We start from the raw sequence: 25,000 nt of genomic DNA, 5'->3' as shown, positions 1-25,000 counted from the left end.
CAGGCTGTCAGGCGGCCACATACAGTATGTGCTCAATTTGATGGTAAAACATTGTGTTTCCAGCAGTTTTCACTTTGTAACGACGAGACGCCGTTACTAGAGCTCTCGTGAACATGTTTGTGTAGTTTTGTTGATGTAGTATTTATTTAATGGTATAAGTGTTCACCCCCATCTTGTCTGTTGCTTCTGGTCGTCTCTGTGTTCCCTCCTACTGATTACCCAATTGTGTTCACATGGTGCCCTCTGTTGTCTCCTCCCCCCTCACCTGTGTCTAATTGCTCCCCCCTCACCTGTGTCTTGTTGTGCTGATTGGTGTGTGGGTATTTATGCTCTGTTTTCCCTGTCTGTGTTGAGTGGTAGAGGGTGTGTGAGATCCTGGTGGCTGCAGGCTGGGCTCATGTGAACAGCAGCAGCAGCAGGATTGAGGCTGTGTGAACTTTGTGCATATTGTTTTAATAAATGCCCACGTCGGGTTACATTTTTGGATGTTCTGCCTCTGCCTCCTTGCTTGGTCGGGCCGCTCAACGGTCAGCTTCACAATTGGTGTCAGAAGTGGGATTCGACCAAGTGAGGAGGTGACAATGACGAGAGGAAAGAAGAGGGACCAAAGAGAGGAACCGCGGCTGGGGGTGGCTAGGCCTGGAACTGACCAGGGGGCCACGGCTGCTGAGGCAGCAGGAGACGAGAGACAAGGAGGAAATGCTAACGGACCCCCGGGGAGTCTGCAGGACCTGGGTTGTGCTGGAGGCGGACCACCGCCTTGCAGCGGACCGGGACAGCTTCCGGATGGGTGGCGGCACGACATGTTTAATGACATTTGAGGATGTGTCCATAGCCTCAGGGGAGGGATATATTAGGTCCATAGCCTCAGGGGAGGGATCGATATTGTCCGTTCTAGAAACTCAAGGACTTGAAGGAAGCCAAGACTGTTAAGACACTGTAAGTGGGCCAATGATGAAAATTGAGGTACGGTGCGCTTTAGGAGAAAAGGGGGGGAATGTAACGACGAGACGCCGTTACTAGAGCTCTTGTGAACATGTTGATTGGTGTGTGGGTATTTAAGCTCTGTTTTCCCTGTCTGTGTTGAGTGGTAGAGGGTGTGTGAGATCCTGTTGGCTGCAGGCTGGGCTCACGTGAACAGCAGCAGGATTGAGGCTGTGTGAACTTTGTGCATATTGTTTTAATAAATGCCCACGTCGGGTTATATTTGGACGTTCTGCCTCTGCCTCCTTGCTTGGTCGGGCCGCTCAACGGTCAGCTTCACACACCTACTAGTGGAGTCAAGAAGGAAGAGGAAACGAGTCGTACTTTTTTAGATGAGAACAGATGATAATCAAATTTGTGAAAAGGAAAACTTTCATGAAATGGTATATACAGAGGAAGTACATAATCAGATCAGTTATGCCCCATGTTTTACTCCTATTAGCTGACGTCTAGTAGCAAACAGGATTTTAGATGTAATGTAATCTTGTTATATTTAATTAAATAATGAGTAGGACTGGCAGAAGCCAGTGTTTTGGGATACAGCGCATGTGAACTTGTGCTTTGTACCACCACCATCCACCCTTAAACTCCCCTGATACAGCATTATATATATACTTTAGGAGACAGGGTGGGATGAATGTGACTATTAATACCACAAAGGCTCTGCCAACAAGGTCATCCCTGATGTTTTTATCTGACTTTAATCTACTTATTTTGTGAAAAACCAGTAGTGGATACAATACAATCATCAGAACTGATGTTTACTTCTAATCCATGACCATCTTGTGAGATTTAAGATAAGAGGCTAAAGAAAAAAATCTCCTGTGTGCAGTTGATCGGAAAAACCCTTTTACTCTAAACCTGGGAAAGAGTGATGGTCTGACCTGAACCGCCCACATATTTGCGTAAGACAGGAATCCTGGCTCAGGTTTGAACTCTGTTATGAACTCTCTCTCCTCCTCTTCCTCCTCCTCCTCCTCACCCGCCTCCTCTCCTTCCTGCTGTCTTGGAATAACAGAAGCAGAAGTGGATCCTATCTGGCACCCTCTCTCTGTCTCCTGTATCTCTGCTCTACTATTTCCCAGATTTAAAGCATGAACCCAATGAAAACAGTCTGTGTTTCTGCCTCCTTTGCAGTCTTTGTATCTCTGTCTGCTCACAGCCTCCACACCAGACTGTGGGCAGGCGAGACACAGCGGTTATTTCCTGAGTGAGTCACAGGACTCAGTTTCTGGAGGACGCGTGTCCTGACAGAGTATTAAACCTCACAGCTGAGTAACCTTGTTTACCCCATTTATTTTTTAAATTAGGGGCCGCTACTCAAACTACCAGTTATAGAAGAAGTACTCAGAGTTTGTAGTAAAGTAAAAGTAGAGATACCACAGGATACTCAGTTAAGTAAAAGTGATACATTTTAAAATATACTACAATCAAGTTATCATCCATAAAGTATACTTAAGGTATCAACAGTTTCCTCAGTAGGTGTTGGATTGTGAAACTGCTGAATCCTTGGTCATTTAGAAAATCTCTTGTATAGACAAGGTGTGAGGTTATTAAGAAATAGACAAGACAAAAAAAAGCAGAATAAGGTAATTCTCAAACATTTAGTATCGCTGTTAACCTAAAGATTATATTTATCTAATAGCAGGTAGTAAAGATCAGCATTTTTAAACTGTCTTTGCTCTCTCTGAAAGCGAATGACAAGGCAAGATTAGGGGGTGAGATAAGAAAAGGTCTCAGTTTCTGACTGACGTTTGGGTTGATATTTATCAGCTGCAAAACCATGTATTTAGTACAAATAATCGAGTACTGTGGTGTAGCGGAATGACACGTGAGGTAAGATAAACAACCATGATGAAAGACTTGCAGTCAAGCTCATAATTGAGCAAAGATAAAGAACAAGGGACCCTGCTGTCAAAAGCACTCAGCTAATTTGTCTGATGATCAGTGCGTATGATGGCCCAGAAATAAACCAATCAGAAGTTGTTGTTCAAATCCAAAGGGAAGCGGAAGCACTTCTTTCTGAGTGAAATTTGGCAAACGCAGTGCTTGTTCATAAATAAGTGACTGTGACTAGTGGGTTCTGTGAGGAGAATGTCATACTTCAAGGGATTGTGTTATAGGGTGTTTGAGGCTTTGAAGGATCAAACGGCTGTGTTGCGTTTGATGTACCGTCTGATTTTTTTGTGGTAATCTAATTTTCATAAAGGGAACGTTGCGGATGTCTCTAAGATGAGCTAACAACAAGTGACTGCTGCAGAATTGGAAAACATTCAGTAACATCTTTAGGGCCTGCGGTAGAAAGATTTTCAGGTCTTTTTGGGACATAGTGGTACAAAAACAACACTAATCACATAAAGTACTTAAATACAAACATGACAAATGAATCAAGAACAAGCTGTTTTTGAAATCCAGGTGGGTGTCGTATGGGATATTATGAAACAAGTGTTCCAAGAACTACAGCGGGGTTTTCTCAGTATCAGTTTTTTCTTTGTTTCTGCAGATGATGGTAAAAACATTCTGTGTGTGTGTGTGTGTGTGTGTGTGTGTGTGTGTGTGTGTGTGTGTGTGTGTGTGTGTGTGTGTGTGTGTGTGTGTGTGTGTGTGTGTGTGTGTGTGTGTGTGTGTGTGTGTGTGTGTGTGTGTGTGTGTGTGTGTGTGTGTGTGTGTGTGTGTGTGTGTGTGTGTGTGTGTGTGTGTGTGTGATAATGGTAAAATGTTCTCCTGCAGACCCCCACTGTAGTCGGCACAACCGCAAAGACTGTATTGAGTGCGTTGCCAGGTGTTTCCTTTGGTCTGTTGCACAAAAAGGTACAGTGTAGTTGAGATCAAAATAAAAGTTACATAAATATCATCTTCAACTTTAACATCAATAGATAACTGAAAAACAAATCAACATTCCCATCAGGCTCAGCTTTAGTTTGTGGTTAGTGCTGATGTTAGCATTTAGCTCAAAGCAGCTCGAGCAGCTCTATTCTTTTTTTGATCTTGGTCCCACAAGTAATACGTCTCTTTCATAACATTGGAGAAAAAAACTCTACTGACCCCCCTAACAAAAAGTAAAAGAAATAGGTCAAAAAAAAACTAGAGATTGCAATCTTTTAAAGAGCACCCAATATTTTCAATTCATTTCTGAGTAAATTGAAACATTATGTTGCTTGGTTTGGTTGGTCATGAAATTCCGATAGTGGACATCTGTTATACTGTCAAAATAAAGATGTAAATTGTTTTTTATGCATCTTTAAAATCAATGTTATCAAAGCCAGAATCATGAGGCGAATGGGTAACTAGCCCAGTGTTGTCAGTCTTTACTAATGTGAAGGACGAACTGCTTGGAAGATAGTGACAATAATGGATTAGATCTGTTTTCCATTTGCAGGAAATAGCCGTAGATTCATATTTTTCCCCCCAAGTTTTTGTTGTTGTGTAGACTAACAGACAATCCTGATTGACTACCTTTTAAGATATTGAAAGGACACAGTCACTGATGTAAAGGCTAATGTTTGTAATAATGAGGAATGAAACCTCATGAGAGTGTAAAAGTGATTCAGGAACCTGAGCACTATGGACTGGAGTGGATGCTTCTCCAGCATCATAAAAGTGTAGCTGATGCTCTTAAGGTGAGTGGATTGTATTTCAAATGAGTGCAATGTGCTCTGGGAGGTGAAATGCAGGACCAAACCCATCATTGTTAGCATCAGCACCCGCAAGGAATAGGTTACTTTTGATAGTGTTGCTAGTTTTGAAAGAGCTGCTGGATCTATGTGGGTGTCTGAAGAGAAAGAAAGACAGTTGAAGCAAGGGAGCAAAGAATTTTTTTTTGCTGAAAGAATGGATAAAAAGAAAGGATGAGACTGGAGGAGGTGTATAGAGAGCTGGTTAGACCAGACTGGGCGGCTTGCAGTAGGAGGAATGTGGGCTATTTCCATTCCACTACTGTCATCTGTCAAGAGGCAGGAACTGTCAAAGTGTGTGTCTGTGTTTGTACTGTGTGTGTATGTGTGTTTCTAGTTTGTGTGTGTGTGTCTCTGCATGCTTGAAAGCTGTGAGTAGGAGTAACGCCGAGGGGGAAAAACAATTACTACACACCCAGCAGCCGCAATCTCACAAGCACACAAGCGGGAAACAAGCGGCTAAAAGCTCTAACAGCATTTCAGCTACAGTACTGACACACACAGCACTGACCATCAGGAGGACACAGACACTTCTGCTGATGGCATGTCAGTCATCATGGGACCTGGAGAGAGGAAAAGGCGATGTGGTATGTATTTCCTTCAGGGCATAAAAAAAGAATTTGTCTGGGGAAAGTGGAATCGTACGAGGTGTCTTATTTTCTATTTCTACTGCAGTCCAGTGTAACAAAACAAGGTTTACACTTAAGTGAATGTTGGTGTTTTGTTTGTCAGTGTTTCACCGACTCTGACACACTTAACCTGGCTTTCTTACATCACTCTTAACTCGGCAGGGTTGCACACATGTGCAGCAACCAAGCCACAATCTAGTGCTGTGAACATGTGTAAGTGCTCTCTAATTATCCTGCGGTGGGAACAGCCTCTGCCCTCCTCATGTTTGCTTCGTTGCTATTGTTACGGGAAGACCGGCCCAGCGGTCCTAATCACAGCAGACATCCCCCTCCATTGTTGCACATCAAAACCGGAGAAAATCAGGAAGCATTTCACTGGCTCTGTTTGCCAATCTCAGAAATACAGAACAGGTTACGTTGAGTAAAGTTTAAAGCCAGGAGTCGCGTTCGAAAAAATGATTAACCATTGTTGGATTAGTGAAAGAGTTACTGGTTGTCAATTTAAACATAGAATAAATTCAGGTTCTGGTTCTTTATTTGTACCCGTAGGTAGATTTTGTTTCTCTAATAAAAGGACAAATAAAAGTAAAAGAACACCCTGCTCCATCAAATCTCAAAATATCTTTTGCTAATGATGTAGCTTTTGGACAGACAATATTGTAGATTGAGTCTCGCCTGAGATGTACAAAAAAACGAACAAAACATACAATATTTCACAGCTCCTTGCAAATCCATATTTTGATTTCTGTTTTAAAGTGGAGTTGCACAAAGAAAGGCTTTCTGTCATGTGTCAAAATAATTGAGAATTGGGCTTTTTGGGGTTCTGTGTTTACTCTAAGCTTGAGCATCCATGTTTAAAGTAGTTTCATGACTTTCTAAGTTGACTGTTCTGCAAACATGACCCACCACCACTGGGGTATCAGTATGCAAAACCATCCTTTCCACTGACCTTGATGCAAAGGATATTGGAAAGGCATTACTTTCAAAGTCGTTTGGTCATTAGATTTTGAAATCTGCCAATAAAGGCCTGTGGGTCACATCAGTCAGATCCCAATCTCTCCAGTCTCTCCAGAAGCATTAGACAGTAGCTGTGGACTGGGACAGGGCAGTCATGTATTATTCAGGATCCTGAGCAGTGTTCAGTAGCTGGGGCTTTAGGATTCTCCCACAGACTAACATGTACTGAGACAGTGATCAGTGACTCCAACAAAGAACTTAATTGAGCTGAAACAGGGCCTCTGTTATCAGTGGCATGGATCATTTTGCATGTGATCTGTTTCCTTTATATGACTGTCTAGGGCAGGAAAAGTTACAATTAGTTTCAATGGAGGCATGGGATACAAACTGAATACTGTAAGAAAAATGTTTACTTTACTGCACTTTGATATTATAATACTTTAATGAATCAGTTTTGGTTGATCTCTAATGTTTTTAATGTAAGTTACACGTGTATTTGTTGACAGTGCAGGCAGACACACACTGAGCTTTAAAGTGCCTTGTTTGTGAGCCAATATTTGTATTTCTTACTTTATCATGTGACCAGGATCAGAAAGTATAATGCAGAGTTAAAGGATTACATTTATATTGTGTATTACTTCCTGCAATGCTTGAAACTGATTGCCTCAAGCGGCTATGGACAGTGATTTCTGAACAGGGAAGCTTTGATCAATGAGGTATAAGCACAAAAAGTAAAATATGCAGGCATCGCTTTCCTGTAAATCCCTTGTTTGTGTAGCAATCAACTGCTTTCAGACTTACTAACTAAGGCTCCTACTTAAGTCAATCTCATCTCCCTTGGTTGTTAACTCTCGAATGTCCGTGTTGTCGTATCAGACCTTGACCCTAGCTGGACCTGGCTTGCTACCTTTTGCTCAATGATATGTTGTTCACACGTTATAAATGACCAGGTGAAGGGATAAAGGGCATTGTTACATAAGAAATAGGACGTTACAATTGTATGACCTTTCCTTTGATGAATCTGCTCTGAATGAAACTTGCACAGTGGCACTTGCTCATCAATGCTTGCTGTCAGACCTATTGGGGTTAAAAAGGCTAAACATGCAAGTTTGAACTATTATGATTATATATTGATTGTCAATGGAACATCAGCCCCCTGGGTAATATTAAATATAGAAGGTTTGGTGGTGTTGCATTGGTAATCTATGTGGCTGTGCCTGGAGTGTTTGTATATAACCTAAAATAGATTTTAATTTTTTTTTTTTTATCAGGAGGGCTGCTCTCAAGGGGAATACACACGCGTACTGTAAACACACACTCTACATTCCTAGACTTTCATGTTTAATGCATGAGATGTCCAGTCTCGGCTGTACAGTAGAAGTCTTCACAATGATATCAGATTACGCTGCGTTCACCTCATGCTAAAGAACACACACACACACACACACACACACACACACACACACACACACACACACACACACACACACACACACACACACACACACACACACACACACACACACACACAACGCAGGAATTATTACCCAAAACAGGTTCAGTCTCTTCAGACAATCTGTCCCATTCTCCGGTCCAGGCCAGCTCTTTCAGAGTAGGAGGGATGGAGGAGGTTTTGATGCGCATCACAGACGTAGGTTGCCTGCAGGGTCTCTTTTCTCTACAATTACTGCTTTATGAGGCTGGTTAACTGAAGCCAAGGGAAGAGAGCAACCGAGGCAGAGAGTGTGAAGATGTCTGGAGTGCCGGTATCTGTTCGTTCATCACTCTTGATTTTTTCCCTTTCTTTGCAGTTTGGCATTGAGAGCATCCTTTTGTATCCTTGTTTCTTTCACACGCAGATCTTGCCTCTTAACAACTTTTCTCTCTTTTGTGTCTTATTCAACTCCTCAGACGGTTCACAGACGGGGTCCATAAAACAAAGTCATGTTGCAAAGACAAGGGAAAAGCAATGTAAGATGCTAAGACTCCCAAAGAGTCACAAATACATCATGAACACATGTATAATGATGTACTTACACAAAATGGTCACATCTGCTGAAACGATTATGTGATATGATTGAAACCTTCTAAACAAATACCAAATGGACCTTGTTCTTTGAACAGCTTTGACATTTCTTACACACAAATGCAAAGTAATGTTGTGTTCACACAGTTAAACAGTACATCTTTCTGTTTTATTCTATGAACACACATACATTTGTTTTCTCAATTTGAAACATCAACGTCATGCCTCCATGGACAAATACTGTTCTAATCACATCTCTCCTTTGACGTGATATGCAATCACACTTAATAGAATACAGAAATACAAAAATGATAAAAAGGAAAGAGAAAAATGTAAGGAAAGAAATCATTTGCAGAATCAGAATACCTTTTTAATCGTCCCACAAAGGGGAAATGTGCAGACATCCAAATGATCCACCCACACAGTAGCAACAACCTCTCTTCCACTTCTGCTGCCACTTAGCAAAAATTACAAAAGACCAGTCTATATGGGATGTAATTATGTCAGCTGCCATCAAGAGCATTTACAACATATGGATCTATCATATCATAAATTGTCTTTATTGTAGTCTAGCCAGTATAATAACCTTTTTTTATATATCTTGACAAATGAAGGGTGAGTCATTATTCAACCGCACGATACTTGGTAGACATGGCCTTTATATTCCATTAGCATCTTTTTAAGAGTATTTCTCTTTCTTCCTCCTGTGCTTGTCTTTTTAATTTCATCTTTTTGAAGTCGGTAGATACAGTGCTGTGTGAGCATCACTGTGTGAGAGAGAGATGATCACACAGCCATCTGGATCCCTGCTCTCTTCACTGGCTGCTGCTCTGTGATAACATGAGCTCCAAGCTCTCACAATGTAATGTCCTAATAGTCACTTTGTTTTACAGAGCAAGACTGAGCAGAGGGGAGGATTTAAAAAGTGTGAGAGAGATGCAGTAGATTGATAAACAATGGAGAGGATATCACTTTACTTTTCTTTTTCCATTATTTAAACTGGGATGTGAAACAACGGGGGGAAATCATCTGAATTGCAAAGCTGCTTAGCGGTATGATTCAGTTGGGGGATTAGAATCTGCTCTCTCCCCCACTTCAAGCACTGGGGTTGGAGGTGTGTGTGTGTGTGTGTGTGTGTGTGTGTGTGTGTGTGTGTGTGTGTGTGTGTGTGTGTGTGTGTGTGTGTGTGTGTGTGTGTGTGTGTGTGTGTGTGTGTGTGTGTGTGTGTGTGTGTGTGTGTGTGTGTGTGTGTGTGTGTGTGTGTGTGTATATATATATATATATATATATATATATATATATATATATATATATATATATATATATATATATATATATATATATATATATACTGGAGAATCACAATCTGGTATTGCTCCATGTGAAAATGACCTACTTCCTGTCAGCTCACTCTCAAATGGATTGCTGTTTTCTGATGTGTCGGAGGAGAGAGGGGGAGGTCCTCCGAGGGGTCTGGGGGGGGGGGGGGGAGAAGTTGACGTGGCACGGTTAAATGAAAGATAAGGAGCTGGCTCCCGGACCCGTAGTGTAGAATAAATACTGTCATGTGTGTGAAGTGCAAATTCGATATGCATTGCGTGTGTATTGTGTAGTCACCTGTGTATACAGTATGTGTGTGCTCGTGCAGTAAAACAGGCGTGTTGTGTGATGTGTGCCGCGCTCTCTCTGAAGAGTTAATTACCCCAGATGAGGGGCCGACGAGAGATTATCAGAAAGCCAATATTTGAGGGGGCGGCCTCACCAGATGCTCAGCGGTCGGTTCATTTGGTTTGTAAAATTATTGCTATGAGAAACTACATTTTATATGTTTTTTTTCTAACACCTGCTCTATATTTATACTGTGCCGTGAATAGACATGAATACAAATGTTTACATATCCTTCATAATCTGTCTCTTTAGGGTCACTTCCTTTTACTTAAAGGAGTGACAAGTGACATTTTTTATGAAATTGTATCAAATGACACTGTGAAAACAATGTAACAAGGTATACAAGGTGTTTCATAATATGTTGTGGGAAGAGACCAAAAATAGTGCCATAGTAATAATGTTGCTCAGTATTTGCTTTACGTGTCAATAAACTACTCTTAGGTTGAGGTGAAAATATGTAAATATCTTGTCTTAGACTTTCTTTCCATGATCTGAGCCTCAACATAATGTTTCACGTCAACACTTCGCTCTGAAAAAAGAATGTCCAACCATACAAATAATCAAAGTCTTGAGATGACAAATGACGGGCCTTTCAGAAAACTTTAGATTTTCCAGTCAGACCTTTGAGACGATATATTTAAGTAGTTAACTGGTATTGTACACTAATAGATTTTAATGTTTTTTACTGTATGATTGGAGAATTGGTTAAATCCACCATGCCATTGAACAAAAATATACAACATTGTAATGTATTGAATTCCCCTTTACTAACTTACCTGAGAGTGTATGAACTCCTCTGTTAGTGTATTAATTCAGGTCATGAGTAATGCAGGTATGCACTAAATCCCTGTGACTAACTGGCTGATCGGAAGGTGAATTAATTTAATCCATCCTCATAAACGTGCGCCTCCCTCCCTCTCTTACTCACACATGCTCTTTAATTTTCCCTTCTCCCTGTATTTTCCAGTACCCCAGGACCTGTCTTTGGAGGAAAGAGATGAGCTGTCGAACATACGACGCAGGAAAAAAGAGCTTCTTGATGATATTGAAGTGAGTAACGGTCCAAGCATGATGTTTTTCTTTGTTATCATAGGTAGGGCTGGGTGCCATTATCAAATGGTGTTGTCTGAAGACATACATGATGTAATACTGAACAAAGTTATTGGCATTAAACATGAGTTTAAAAAATGTATGAGTGTTTTTGTCCATATATCAGAAAAGACTTAAGCCTCCCAGCTGTCCATCATCTTATAATGCCAGATAATCCTTGTCTATCTATCTATCTTACTATGGTTTTGTAATATTGAGTAAAACCAAATCACCCAGCCCTAATTATAAGGAAAGCTGTCATTAGGATGCCCTTGAATGGTATGTAACCTTTACATGATGAACCTCTTCAAAGCTGCTGCTAGATTTATGGTGTCTTCCTCTGTCTTTTTATTAGAATTATTAAAGCTCAAATCATAGTCGTTCATTTTTTGTATCTTTCTCTGCAGCGGCTGAAGTTTGAGATTTCCGAGGTAATGACTGAGATTGAGCAGCTTACTTGCGTGGGGGAGAGGTGAGTGTTTTACATTATAACTGCTGATTATCTTCTTGATTACTGGATTAGTGGTTTTTATCAATAAAATGCCCACAGCAATTTCCCGAAGCCGAAGAGGACATATTCAGACATATTCATTTTGCCAACACCCCCATAAGTTCAGTTAAATATTATATAAAATGAAATAAATCCGGAAATAATACCAATCAGCAAGCACATGTACCAACAAATTTTTCGCAGTTTTTGCTAGAAATGTTCCTTAAACAATTAATCAATTATCAGAATTCTTATTTTCTGTGAAATGTCGTATCATAGTGAAAAACCAGCTATCATTATTTTACAGATCCAATGAAGGGGATGTCTTCACTTTGTTTGTTTTTTCATGATTAACAGCATGAAACTCCAAAACTAAACTGTGAAAATTAACCCATTCTCACATTATGATTAGCTTGAATCAACAAATGTTTGGGAGACTGCTTGACTTAAACCAATAATCAACTATTGTCAATGTTGTGGATTGGTTTCAGTCAGATTTGATCGATTTATTGACCAAATGTTTCAATACTAGTCCATTATGTTGTTATATTGCCTCCTCAATTGCTCTTCAAAGCCAACAATGTTTTTGCTCTGGTTGGAGCCTTACTGTCCCACATGTCCTATGTGTGTGTGTGTGTGTGTGTGTGTGTGTGTGTGTGTGTGTGTGTGTGTGTGTGTGTGTGTGTGTGTGTGTGTGTGTGTGTGTGTGTGTGTGTGTGTGTGTGTGTGTGTGTGTGTGTGTGTGTGTGTGTGTGTGTGTGTGTGTGTGTGTGTGTGTGTGTGTGTGTGTGTGTGTGTGTGTGTGTGTGTGTGTGTCTGTTAAGTCCTCTTTGTTTTAGGAGTGAAGCGGGACAGTCCCTTGACTAAACATTAGACAAACAGTCTGTATTCAAAGGCTCTCATTTGATTGGTTGATGAGGTGGAGTGAGGCCGTGTGTCAGGCTGTGTCTCAGGTGCAGCTGGCAAAGGGCTTTGGGCTATTTTGAGCACACAGGAAGCGTAGGGAGCATGCACCGACACACAAAGGTGGGGATTTCCCTGAGGGCTGCATGCAAAATGTGTTTTTAAAGAAGAGCAACATCCAAATGGCTGCAGGATGTGTTAAACTGCAGAGGTGATGCTAAGTCACATGCCGTCACGTTTATCTTTTTTTCAGGTTTAACCCACTTTACTCAGTCTTTGTTGAAAGAGTAGTAGATAAACAAAGTCACTTATGCAACATCCTGGATGAACCCACCCTAAAGTGACCGATTCAACAAACAAAGCATCCTGGGGGTACCACACCCTTAACTGTCATTAAATATATGTTTCTGTGTGTTTCTTATTGCAGTAAGACAACGCAAAGAAATAAACAGATCGCCATGGGGAGAAAGAAGTTCAATATGGACCCTAAAAAGGTTTGCCCTAAATGAATAATTGTTCAAATCAATAAGACTGTTGCTGTTGAATTATACTTCTAAGCATTGAATCAAACTTTAATATATGGCTTAGCCATCCATCAGGTCTATTAAAACAGACCAAAAGAGGAAACTAAAGTGCAAGTGTGCACTTCTTTTTTAAAACAGGGGATCCAGTTTCTTCTGGAGAACGATCTTCTCCAGCACACCCCAGAGGAGGTCTCTCAGTTCCTCTACAAAGGCGAGGGGCTCAACAAAACAGTCATCGGGGACTATTTAGGGGAACGGTGAGCTCTCCAGTTTTTATCTCTGTTTTTCCTCCACCTCTTTTTCCTCTCTCTGTCAGATCTGCCCTGCATGTGCTTAGACCGGGGCATAAAGCTCCAGGAAATTGGTGGTCTGGATTTATGGAGCGGAGCAGCGGCGGGAGATGGTGCCAGTAAAATAACTAAGCTGACATGTGGTTCTTATCGAAGGGGAATCAATGGGGATAAACAACTGGGATTTCATGCAGCCTCCAAACACAGGGACTTTCTGTCTGACACTGTTGCTGTGACATGGCAGCATTTACTTTCTACCTTGATCCTCAAAACCTATGAAATCACTGAACTTCATTTCTGAAATGAATCCCGTATTTATCGTGCAGTGTCTGTTTTTTCTGTGTTTGAATGGAAAGAGTGTAAATGGTTAAACATGTGTGACCCTCCAGGGATGACTTTAACCTCAAGGTCCTCCAGGCGTTTGTGGAGCTTCATGAGTTTGCAGACCTCAACCTCGTTCAAGCTTTACGGTGAGTTATCGACCAAATGTAGAAATGTGTTAGAGGAAATGCAGGTGCGGGTGTCTTCCTAAAGCTGCTCGAGAGAAAATGAAATGTGATCCAGGAAGTCCTGTTTGAGTTTTATGTTCAATAATCTGCATAGTCAAATAATCAAACTGAGAAGGGGATTTATGACAACTTCTTTGCAGATATTATTACGCTGAAGGTCTTTGCATTGGCATTCCCACTGCATCAACACAGTGGTCTCATTTTAAATGAAGGGTATGATGGCATTGGTTTCTCGCAATGTTTATGATTTCAGGAATTGTTTTGTTACATTTTGTTTTAATTAGTACATTACCAATTGTCCAGTTGATGGACTATGGCCGATGTGAGCTTTCTATGTTTATTCTAATATTTATAGACTATGAATCGGATGTTGATTGAAATGCTTTTTACATGTGTGACTTAACATTAACTTTGATATGAAACGAACCAGACAGTACTTTCCATAACATTGTTTTGGAAAGTACAACTTCCTGTTGAACAGTCAGTAAAAAAAGGCTTTTTATGTTGTAGCCAAATCATTCAGTTTGACGTTAAAAACCTTTTTAAACACAAACACTCTCTTTCTAAAGTCAATGTAAAGAAAGTCAGCTTACTATTCAGTGGGATTTTTACATTTCCATTGAATATCCACATACTGTTAAATATATTTTCATCATATTTGATTATGATCTGTAACTCCATTATCCCTCTCTGTCTCTGCCGTCGTAGGCAGTTTCTGTGGAGCTTCAGACTTCCTGGCGAAGCCCAGAAGATTGATCGTATGATGGAGGCGTTTGCATCCAGGTACTGCCAATGCAATCCTGGCGTCTTCCAGTCCACAGGTACCACTCACACACACTCTCATACACACACTCACACACACAAACACACACACCGCAGCAGACACATCAGTCAGACTCAGCTACTGTAGACAGTCCAGGACAAATAATATGGGCCAGCTCAGCCTCGGATCAATGTTTCTGACTGTCTGTCTTACCTAGACATCTGGATCTGTTCAAGCTTTGTAAATCTTTAGCATGTGTCCATAACCCTGGAAACCCTTCTTTAAACACTGGAGAATATGAACACCTTCTGACTTCATAGGTTTCTGCATTCAGAGAATCATAACTACAGTAGACCAACAGTCGTAAACTTCTTTGTTCTGCAGCATAGTTAGCAGCTTCCTCAGTAATCGCAGTGTGATCACTATCCGTGGCTCCTGCAGTGATAATGAAATCGATCACTGGTCAATTTGGTCATTAGTGGCGTCTCGGCCCTTTGCACATGGTCTGCTGCTCCTGTGTATACCGCGGGGAGCCTTGAAGAGGACGTGGGTGACAGCTCAGGTCATGAATATTAATGTGGTGCAGTGGTGACACACCCTGACTTAGTTATTGGTCATCTCTCAGGACCGATGGCTCAGGGTCATAAATTACAGAGCAGTGATGCTTACTGGGGCGGTTAGTGTGTGGATGGGATTGACGATGGTTAGCATGAGTTATGATGTGGACTCAGAAGAATGTGTGTGTGTTTGTCTGAGTGTGTGTTCATGACTGCAGAGACTTCCAAAGGCCTTGGTGGGCTCCAATAGGGGGCTCTTTGTTGATTAAACTCTCCTTTTTATTTAGCAGAGTCCTAACTTGTGGTAAGAAATCTTTTAATGGATTTCTGTCTAATAAATCACAAATCATTTCTGCTATAATTTTAATACCATTATAATAAACAAGGTAAATACCTTCCACTGTAGAGCTCACATATTGATAAGAGCTCACATTGGGAAAATAAATATTTGAGTGTGTGCTCTTGTTTAGTTATTTATATTATGATATCAATACTCTAGAAAAGACAAAACTTTAATATTTGCATTTCGGTTATATTTGAATTAAAAAAATAAAATGTAGAGACTGCTCGGAATATAGTAATTTAAGATAGACCTGGTGACAAAAGATCACTAGCTTAAACAGAAGAGAAATCCTATTCACACAGGATTTCACACGCACGCACGCACATGCGCACACACACACACACAAATGTGGGGTTGCATTGTATTGTATATTTCCCAATGACACATACTGTATAATTACCTCCACAGACACCTGCTATGTCCTATCATTTGCCATCATTATGCTGAACACAAGCCTGCACAATCCCAACGTCAGAGACAAGCCCCCCGTGGAGCGCTTCATCTCCATGAACAGAGGGATCAATGAGGGGGGAGACCTCCCAGAGGACCTACTCAGGGTAAGAGCTTTGACTTTATTAGTCAGTTAGCTATGACAAATGTATCCAATGTAGCCCGCATGATTAAATAAACCTATAGGAATTTCTCTCTTTGCAAAGCAGAGAGTCACACTTCACTAATTGAGATGTTGCAGCTCAGCAGAATTGCTTATTCTCCCCCGATACTGATGCAAATAATCTTTTGTGATCTCTCAAAGAAAAAGTGCATAAAAGCAAGTTCATCCATCCCCACATAGTGTACGCTGATGTCTTTACCAAAGTGCCCTTGGTTTGTTATAAGTAGAAAAATACACTTTGTTAAAGCTCCCAGAGTCATTAATCTAAGGAATGGGTTGAATGTTTTGAGATAGAGGAAGTCTGGGAGTGTAAATGTGAACTTTAGTGCACCTCTGATTTTGTTTTTGTCCATCCAGAATCTATTCGACAGCATCAAGAGCGAACCCTTTAAGATCCCAGAGGATGATGGGAATGACCTGACGCACACATTCTTCAACCCAGACAGAGAGGGCTGGCTGCTTAAATTAGGTTAGTGCTTATGTATGTGTGTGTCTTTGTGTCTCTGCACATTCCCCCTGCTGAGTGAAAGACATCCTGGATGACTCTATTTTGTTACTCTCCCACTTATCCTCATTACAACTGTGACTCTTTTCTCACAGCAGGGTGAAGTAAATATCACTCATGCTCACTAACGTGATGTATCCTGTTTTTAAATGCAGTGAAATAAAACAGATCATAACATTTTGTGTGGCAGAGAAAGATACAATTCATACACTTCAAAACAATTGTTGCAAGATGGTACTAAACTTTATTCTTTAAGTCTAAATGCATAAAACTCATTGGGTGTACAGTATTTTTATTTATGAACCCGTATGAAGTCGGATATACACTTATGCACACATTCAATGATGTTTTAAGTTGCCGTATTTCTGCTATACTAATCTGAATAGCTGCAGAACTTATTTAAATATATTGTCACTCAAGCAGTTGCTGTTGTTATGGATTTTGTTCTATTATAAGCAGGAGGTTATGTTTCTGCTTTGTTGCTTTGTTTGTCAGTAGGATTAAAGAAAGCTACTTTGATGGAAAGGCTTAGCCTGGGGCGATAAGAACCAAATAAACTTGGGAGGTGATCGAAATGAACCGGGGAAATGACATGCATTATTTTCCACTGCCCTTATGGGAGGTCAATGCTCTCCGTGTGCACTAGTTTTTTTTATGTTAACCTTAAAGATGTGCATTCTTGTCCCCTGTATTCAAAGTTATGTTAGTTATTATCTGCTTTGTTGTGCAGTTATGAGTGTTACAGTAACAGAGTGCACAGAGTAGAGTCTGGTTGGAACCTACAGAGATTGACTCTGAGTTGTTTATTGTCTTGACCAGTTGGTGTTGATTAAAGAAGATTTATCTATGAGAAACTGTAGCCTGAACATCCGTAAAACAAGGTTACATGCTTTTCACTTGCCCTACACTACCTCACACTAGGATATTTATGTATAAGGTGTGCATATCTCACCGCAAAACATTTGACAGTATGTGTGGACAAAAAGTTACAGGCGTGATTTGTATTGATTGCGTGCACATCGACATTATCATAATGTACTTTGGGAAGGAACACATGCTTTAGATATTCTATACGTGCCAGTAATTAGATGTGGTTGCATGCTTTCCTAATGAGGTAATCGTTTTATTTGGCCATTTTTTCCGGTTTGTTAACACATGTTTTTGATTTGGACCTCGCTCCCTCGCTCTGCTCTCACACCACATAAAAGAGATTCATTTAAGTATTTTTTTAAACACTTTTAATTGTTGTTAGAGATTGATATATTGTGAACATAAAACTGTTTAACAGCCAGGATACATTTCGTTAAAGGTTAAAGTGCAAACGCACAGCAGGTGATCAGTTTTATTACTATGTTCACACACACACACACACACACACACACACACACACACACACACACACACACACACACACACACACACACACACACACACACACACACACACACACACACACACACACACACACACACACACACACACACACACACACACACACACACACACACACACACACACACACACACACACACACACACACACACACACACACACCTGGCTCCGATCTGCACATTCCTCTCCCTCTGTGTAGCGTCTCTTTAGTCTCATCATACCAGCGAGTACGAATGCAAATAGCCCCATTGTGGCTCACAGGCCTAACATGATTACATTCTAGTACAATTCCTCCCTGGAGCCATTTCCCGCACCAGTTCTCGCTATAATATTTCTAATTTAACTCGCTAAAAATAAACCCTTGAGGATGTGAAGGACTAAATGCAGGTTTTTTTTTTTAGCAAATCTCTCTGTACACCGAGCGGAAATTTGGCCACGCTTATTCAATACCCAGTGTCTATTGAAATGTTAGGAAACCCGGCTTTGTAATTATGTGTGGCCCATATAGGCTCATGTGAGGAGGCACGAAAACAGGAAGGAAATGCTGCAGTGAAAAGTGTTGTCTAATCAGGAATGTTAGGTCAAAGAACGCTCACAGGAAATTATCAGAAAGTGCTTGTGACATGTTTTGATTCAAGTTTTGTGCATGTGTGTGTAAACTTAGCATTAGATTGTCTTTCTCACAGCTCACATGCACACACATGATACATGTATCTCCCACCAGGAAAGCTTCCTCAGTGTCAGCAAATTCTGTTTTCCTCTAACGCTGCAGTCACTGCCAGAGGCGGAATCCCGCTTCAAACCAACTTGTTGGACATTAGCGCTCGCTCTCAGTCTTTGCTTTCTTTTGTATGCAGTTTGCAGAAACCAACACGTTGCCCGGGGGCGTCGTGTGTGTGTTTTTGGGCTTATATGTCTACATGTGTGCTCCTTCAGGGGTGCTTTAGGTGCCGCATTAGGTTCATATCAAGTGCTGTTTGCTCACCGCTCCTTACAGCCAATGGGCTTTTATCCTGTTGCCTTTTAAAAATGAATAAGCAAAGTCAGCAATTATGTATCAGTTGTGTGAGTCATCATTTAACAAAGCTGCACGTTAGAAGAGATAGTGATGGTTACCTACTATTACATTTTCTCTAAACTATCTTGCCTTTATATTTTGGAAAGTGACCCACTCTTTATTGCACGTTGACATTTGCACATCCAACCTAATCATAAAATCAAATAAGCAGCACACAATGTTAAACTGTGTTTGATAGTATGAAACCCTCCTTTATGTGTAAGTTTGGCCATAGATACATAAACTGTTGAAACTTCAAGCTTCAATGGCGTATCCTGGGCATTAAGTACATTTAAGTATTAATGTGTGTCTAATCGCCACATGACAGGATCATGTGGTTAATGTGGAGCAGTCATTCTTACACAGGAAATTCAATTATAGCTGTGAGCTAATGAACAAACATGTTGAAGCAGTTATTTAAAGTGCTTTGTTTGGTCTTTTTTCATGGTTTATAACAGGGCAGATGGTCTGTGCTCGAAAAAAAAAGACATAAAGTAATAATTCATAAGATCTATATAATGCATACAAAATAACCGAGTGGATGGTGGTGGGCTTCGTTACTGCGTGTCACATCCCGGCTCTTTTTCCTGATGGGAGACAGCCAGTCTGTCACTGTGGCATTTGTGTGACTTCCTGTCTCCTCTTCCTCTTCCTGTCAGGGGGCCGAGTGAAAACCTGGAAGCGAAGGTGGTTCATCCTGACTGACAACTGCCTCTACTACTTCGAATACACAACTGTGAGTGTTGCATGATGATGTTTTGATCTGTGAAGAGCCTCTCTGGGTCTCTAAAGACGATGACTTGAATAAGATAAATGTAATGAATATTGTGGGGTTTCCAAATATAGATGGGAGAACGATTCTGAATTCAACCTGCAAATGTCCTGTTTAGCAATGCTTTAATGTTAGTCAGTTGACGTTAATAATGCCCCTAGTACATGTGGAAAATTACCCCCCAAAAATCAGCCCTCTATGTGTTTTCATTTAAAATTCTTTATAGTGTCCCCTTGTGAGTTGGTATTTGTCTATCCGTGTCACTTTCCGTAAGAATAAGTGTAAATCTGCCTCGTTGAAGATCTTTATCATTGCCTGTGTGTCCCCGCTAGCTGCTACATCAGCACTGTCCTCTCTCTACCCTGATATTATCCTGCGGGACACTATCATTATGTCCCGTCCTCTGGTTTGACTGTTCCACACAAACATTATCTGCTCTGTTAAAGAGCAGCAAGGATAAGAGGAGGATGAGGGGGGGCAAGGTTGATTTCCGTGCTGGCAAAACATGTCACATATGATTTTATCCTTTTTCTTGATATTCTTTCTTGATTGCTTGCTTTTTTCTGCCGTTTATTAAACTCTCCTTTTGTATTTACTTGGTTGTTTTTCTTCTTCCACGTTTCTCCTTCAGGACAAAGAGCCTCGTGGGATTATCCCGCTGGAGAATCTGAGCATCAGGGAGGTGGAGGAGCCCAGGAAACCTGTGAGTGTTGCCTCTTTAAAGACCTCACCTGTAGAGTCTATTCTCCTCTGTTATAGTGTTTGGATGTCTAAAGTACAGGCATTGGCCAGTGTGCTGTCAACAGTATTACATAATCAAAGCCCTTCTCTTTGTCCGCTCTCCAGAACTGTTTCGAGCTCTATAAACCTAACCACAAGGGCCAGGTGATCAAAGCCTGCAAGACGGAGGCAGATGGGCGTGTCGTCGAGGGAAACCACGTGGTGTACAGGATATCAGCGCCCACGCCGGAAGAGAAAGAGGAGTGGATTAAATCCATCAAGTAAGACTCGCACAAGCACGCTTAAAGCAAATGTTTGACATTTTGGTAAACATGTTTTTCTTTTTTATACAAATATTAACTATATAAAATAAACCATTCTCAAAAACTCAAATAAAAAAAAAACATGTTCACCACCTGAGCATCCCAAAATCAAATCTGGACTAAAAGGATCCAGACAACACACTGACTAATATCTATACTGGACATGTGATTAAAAGCTTTGATTCAAACAGTAAAACAACAAAGGTATGTTTTCCTCCTGTCAGATACCATACAGGCTGGGGCTCTCAGGAATATCAACCTTGCTGTGGGTGACCTAAATGCTGCTCTGTAATCGCCTGCATAAAGATGGTGCAATGTCAAAGAGAGTTGGCTCAGCAGAACAGAACACTTGTTTACTGTAGTGCAATCCCCCCCCCCCCCCCCCCCCCTCCTCCATACTCTCAGTGAGTATTCGCTGGGGAAACGTTGTTGGATAAGTCACTGCCTATAGCAGCCCAGGGGTGAGCCAGCAAACCCAGTAAATGTATCCAGGAGAGGAAGATCCAAACTGGGCTGACGCACTGGCATCCTCGGAGGATAACGAGTTGCAGCTTGTGCTTCTCCAGAGGGGTCCAAAAGGATCTTGGGAGATAAAAGGCGTTTTATGGAAATGATGCTTTACCCCTCTCTTCTTAAGTGGAGATGATCACAGAGGTGTATCGGCATGCTTGAGTCACAAACACGCAGATGATGGTGGACCGATGGAAACAGTGGACTCTTAAATACAAGTATTCTGTCCCATTCCATTAGATATATTACATATTTGTAAAGACAGAAATGGAAGGAATGTTGTTTGGAATTAGTCACAGCAGCACTTACTCCACAGAGGAGTTTTTGTTTCATGAAATTGGCTTGTGCAAATGGACAATGAGCTTTGCAAAAGAACGGGATAGTAATCATGGACTCATTCTTCTGCGCGTGGCGTTGTAAAGAGAATCTGAGATATCCGCAGTGGGGGGTTGAGCCTCTTCTTGCTTTGTGCTGGTGCTAACAGGATTGAGCAGCCGTGAAACTGGGCTCCTCAGAAGAGCCCAAATGGCTTCCTGACGCACTTGCTCTCATTCTGCGCTGGCCTTCCATCTTTAAAAAAAAAAAAGGGAGCGGGAGAATGCTGAAGAGCCAATAATCTTGAGCCCTCATTCAGACCTGCAGAATAGCGGGAGGTGTGTTTGTGTTTTTACTATGAGTTCTGGAGGATGTTCCAGCTGATCGGAGTACCAAGAAAAAACTTGGGAGGGGGGTGTTCCTCTTCAGAAACCATGGAAACCAAACTAGGTCACTGCACAAACTTTTTTTTTTTGATCTAGTTTAGGCAGGGGTTTTTATAAATGTGCCTACATTTCCATATCAAAGATGCTCGAGTCCCTTCTCTCATGTGGCCTTATTATTTATTTCATCACTGTCCTTTGATTGGCTTCTTCTCCAGGGCCAGCATCAGCAAAGACCCTTTCTACGACATGCTGGCCACCAGGAAGAGACGCATCGCCAACAAGAAGTGAAGAGGGACAATCTTCTCAACCTCCAGCTCCTCCATCTTTCTCTCCCACACATAAACTACACACGCTGAGAAGCTGGTTCACAAAAAAAAAAGATCCTGGATATGAACCTCAGTTTCTCCCCTGGACGGTGTGCACTGCTGGGGAGACACCCCACTGCTGAGGGGACAGCAGAGTTTCAGGAAACTCAAATGTGTGGACTCTTGCCTGGAGCAACACATGAACAACCAACAGCCAGTTTGTTTCTCCTCCATCTCATACACACCCCCTACCTCCCCCTCTCATGGCCATCACATGTTCATCACATGTCTAGGTCTCTCTAAAGCACAACTGCCATGTTTCAGGTGCACATGCATGCATGTGGATTATTATCAACAAATATGTTTGTGTGTGTGCGCGTGTGTGTTTGCAGCAGTGTGCATGCTATCAATGCACACAGTCTACATTATGTAAGTGATGCGTTACCTCCACTGTGCTTTATGAGAAAGTCGTTGTCATTCAAAATCAGAGTTCAGATGCATGGTCAGCTACACAGGGAATGGAATGCGAGGATAAATAGAGACGTTTTGAGGATAAAGGGTGGAAATAGGAGACAGATGTAAACATGTGGGAGGTGGTGGGTGGATCATTGCAGCGTAACCTCACCCGGACCATGTCATCTCACTTTGGATTCTTCTCTCCCAGTGCCATGGCTGAAGCCCTGCTGGGAGTAACCTCAGAAAACAGCGGTGGCTTACATTTAGGTTCCTAACACCGCATTACAGTCTTGAGTCAGCTGGGCTGATCTTTTATTTTTTATTAACATGGAGCAGAGAATTTTGAAAAGTGCATACTTTTTATTTTAGTTGAGTAGAAAAGGAGCTTTTGCCGATGCTTGAGATTAAACCTTGCTCTTTGGGAGTAAATGTGTAATCCTTAAGATTGTATTCCTGGTCCATTTGAAATCCCAACCATCATTAATGTTAGTGACATCAAGTGGGGGTTTAAAAGTGCAGCTAACATTAGAAGTCACTTTGTCAGAATTTGTAACTAAATTGTATGTAAAGGCTGCAAGGCGGTCTCCACCAGCACCAATGAAAACTGACATTCAATGCTGACCAGAGAAAAAGACCAATATGATCTTAAGGATTTGAACTTTTACAAGTCTACTGGGTAGGTTTTATTTATGGCTGTGCAATGGCCCAGAAGGGTACCAGTCCGATTAAGCTTTTTTTCCTCTCTTGTCTTTGGCCTGTCAGTGAAGGTCGTATTGTTGTGATCCTGTTTGCATTTGGTTTGTAATCCTATTAATTCCTTGCTTGCTTTTGTGTTCCTCTTTACAGGTATATAAATAATTAAGTTATGTATGTATATATATAATGTATAGGTTTTCTGGTCTCTTTGTTGTAGTATGCACACTCTGTGTAACATGTTTGAGCCTTCAGGCACCAGTTTGCATCAGCTGAAGTTTGGGGTCTTCTTTACAAAAGCCTTAAACCCAATCATAAGAAAACATACGAGGAGGAGGAGGATAAAACTGACAATATTGGTAAATAACTGTGACGATGCTCTTTAAAAAAGCCATGACTGATTAGTGAGGAAGAGGGTTGTATTTATGATGATGATAAAGATTATAGTGAAAATGATGTTTTGATGTTTGATGATGATGATTATAGTGAAGTAATATCAGTTAGGATGATGATGATGATGATGATGATGATGTCAAAACTATAAACAACAGTAGTTTTCTATGTGATTGTAAAATAAAATGAAAGCCTTGCGGTCAGGGCAGAATATTATCTTCTTATAATTAACTTATATTAACTTTTATATCCTCTGTAAAAGCTATCGGTCACGTTATACATTACGTGTATCTATATAAAGTATACATAAAGCTTACAGCAGTTGTATGGTGTATTATTTATTATTAATGCTTTTCTTTTCTTTTCTTGACCTACTTATTTGCATAACTAATGAGCTGTCATTAATGAATTATACAGATAGTTCTCGCGAGTTGACAAGCTCTCTGAATGTAAAACATCTCCATCATGCAAAGCAGAAGTGTGAGATTCAACCTGGAAGAACATGAAGTGAAGAAACAGGAAAGGTAAAGAAAACATGTTGACATCTGAGTGGAAGAGAAGATTGAGAATGACTGAAGAGAGAGCGCCCTCTACTGTGTCTTTGTGTATTTCACAATGGTCAATAACGATAACGTGAATAAAACAACATCACTTTAATGATAATGAAGGATTACAGTAAGGGCTGTGATGGGGTTTGGGGTCAATACTAGCAAAGGCAGCCTTTCACAATTAAATGTTTCTAAATTACTTATAATAATTGCACTCAGATGACAATTAAAATACACTGCTTTTTATTTTGGACTAATGTTCAATCTTATGCAATCCAATACAACAGCGCTGCCATGAGAGCTATGTTCCTGATGGGAATTCTTATTGAGATTGTCTTAGAGGTAAAGTTTATGTTGAGGTGTTTAGTTATGACACTCCCCTCATGGAAATAAAAAGGGTTGTAATTAGATGAATATGACGGCTCTAACTCAAACTGAACTATGAGATCACGTTTTTTTAAATTACACATTTCCATCAGTTGGAAATTAGTAATTTGATGAATTAAATAATATCCTTAGTAAATAGCTACATTAATATACAATAGCAAAATAGGAAAACAGAAATAACTTAAATCTACTCAAAGTCAAAACAAATGCCAGTTTCAA

General features: G+C 40.8%; 1 protein-coding gene and 1 pseudogene across 2 annotated transcripts in view; one reads left to right on the top strand and one right to left on the bottom strand.

Annotated features, from left to right (window-relative positions):
- Positions 1-24,162, top strand: part of LOC307014168 (cytohesin-3) — a 31,966-nt gene extending 7,804 nt beyond the window's left edge. Inside the window, exons 2-13 of the mRNA XM_079641944.1 lie at positions 10,906-10,988; positions 11,435-11,499; positions 12,848-12,914; positions 13,083-13,201; positions 13,624-13,704; positions 14,452-14,564; positions 15,815-15,963; positions 16,377-16,488; positions 19,633-19,709; positions 20,377-20,448; positions 20,592-20,746; positions 22,215-24,162. Coding sequence (XP_079498070.1) covers positions 10,906-10,988; positions 11,435-11,499; positions 12,848-12,914; positions 13,083-13,201; positions 13,624-13,704; positions 14,452-14,564; positions 15,815-15,963; positions 16,377-16,488; positions 19,633-19,709; positions 20,377-20,448; positions 20,592-20,746; positions 22,215-22,287 — 1,166 coding nt within the window. The 3' untranslated portion in view covers positions 22,288-24,162. The remainder of the gene's footprint in view (positions 1-10,905; positions 10,989-11,434; positions 11,500-12,847; positions 12,915-13,082; positions 13,202-13,623; positions 13,705-14,451; positions 14,565-15,814; positions 15,964-16,376; positions 16,489-19,632; positions 19,710-20,376; positions 20,449-20,591; positions 20,747-22,214) is intronic.
- The window catches only part of LOC307016138 (voltage-dependent calcium channel gamma-5 subunit-like), an 8,706-nt pseudogene continuing 6,484 nt past the window's right edge, over positions 22,779-25,000 (bottom strand). Inside the window, exon 6 of the transcript XR_013810543.1 lies at positions 22,779-22,811. The product of XR_013810543.1 is annotated as a voltage-dependent calcium channel gamma-5 subunit-like (transcript). The remainder of the gene's footprint in view (positions 22,812-25,000) is intronic.

The sequence above is a fragment of the Notothenia rossii genome (assembly GCF_949606895.1).
Source record: "Notothenia rossii genome assembly, chromosome: 8".
Lineage (NCBI taxonomy): Eukaryota > Metazoa > Chordata > Actinopteri > Perciformes > Nototheniidae > Notothenia > Notothenia rossii.
The sequence above is the reverse complement of the archived record's forward strand: the minus strand, read 5'-3'. Positions and strand labels throughout refer to the sequence as shown.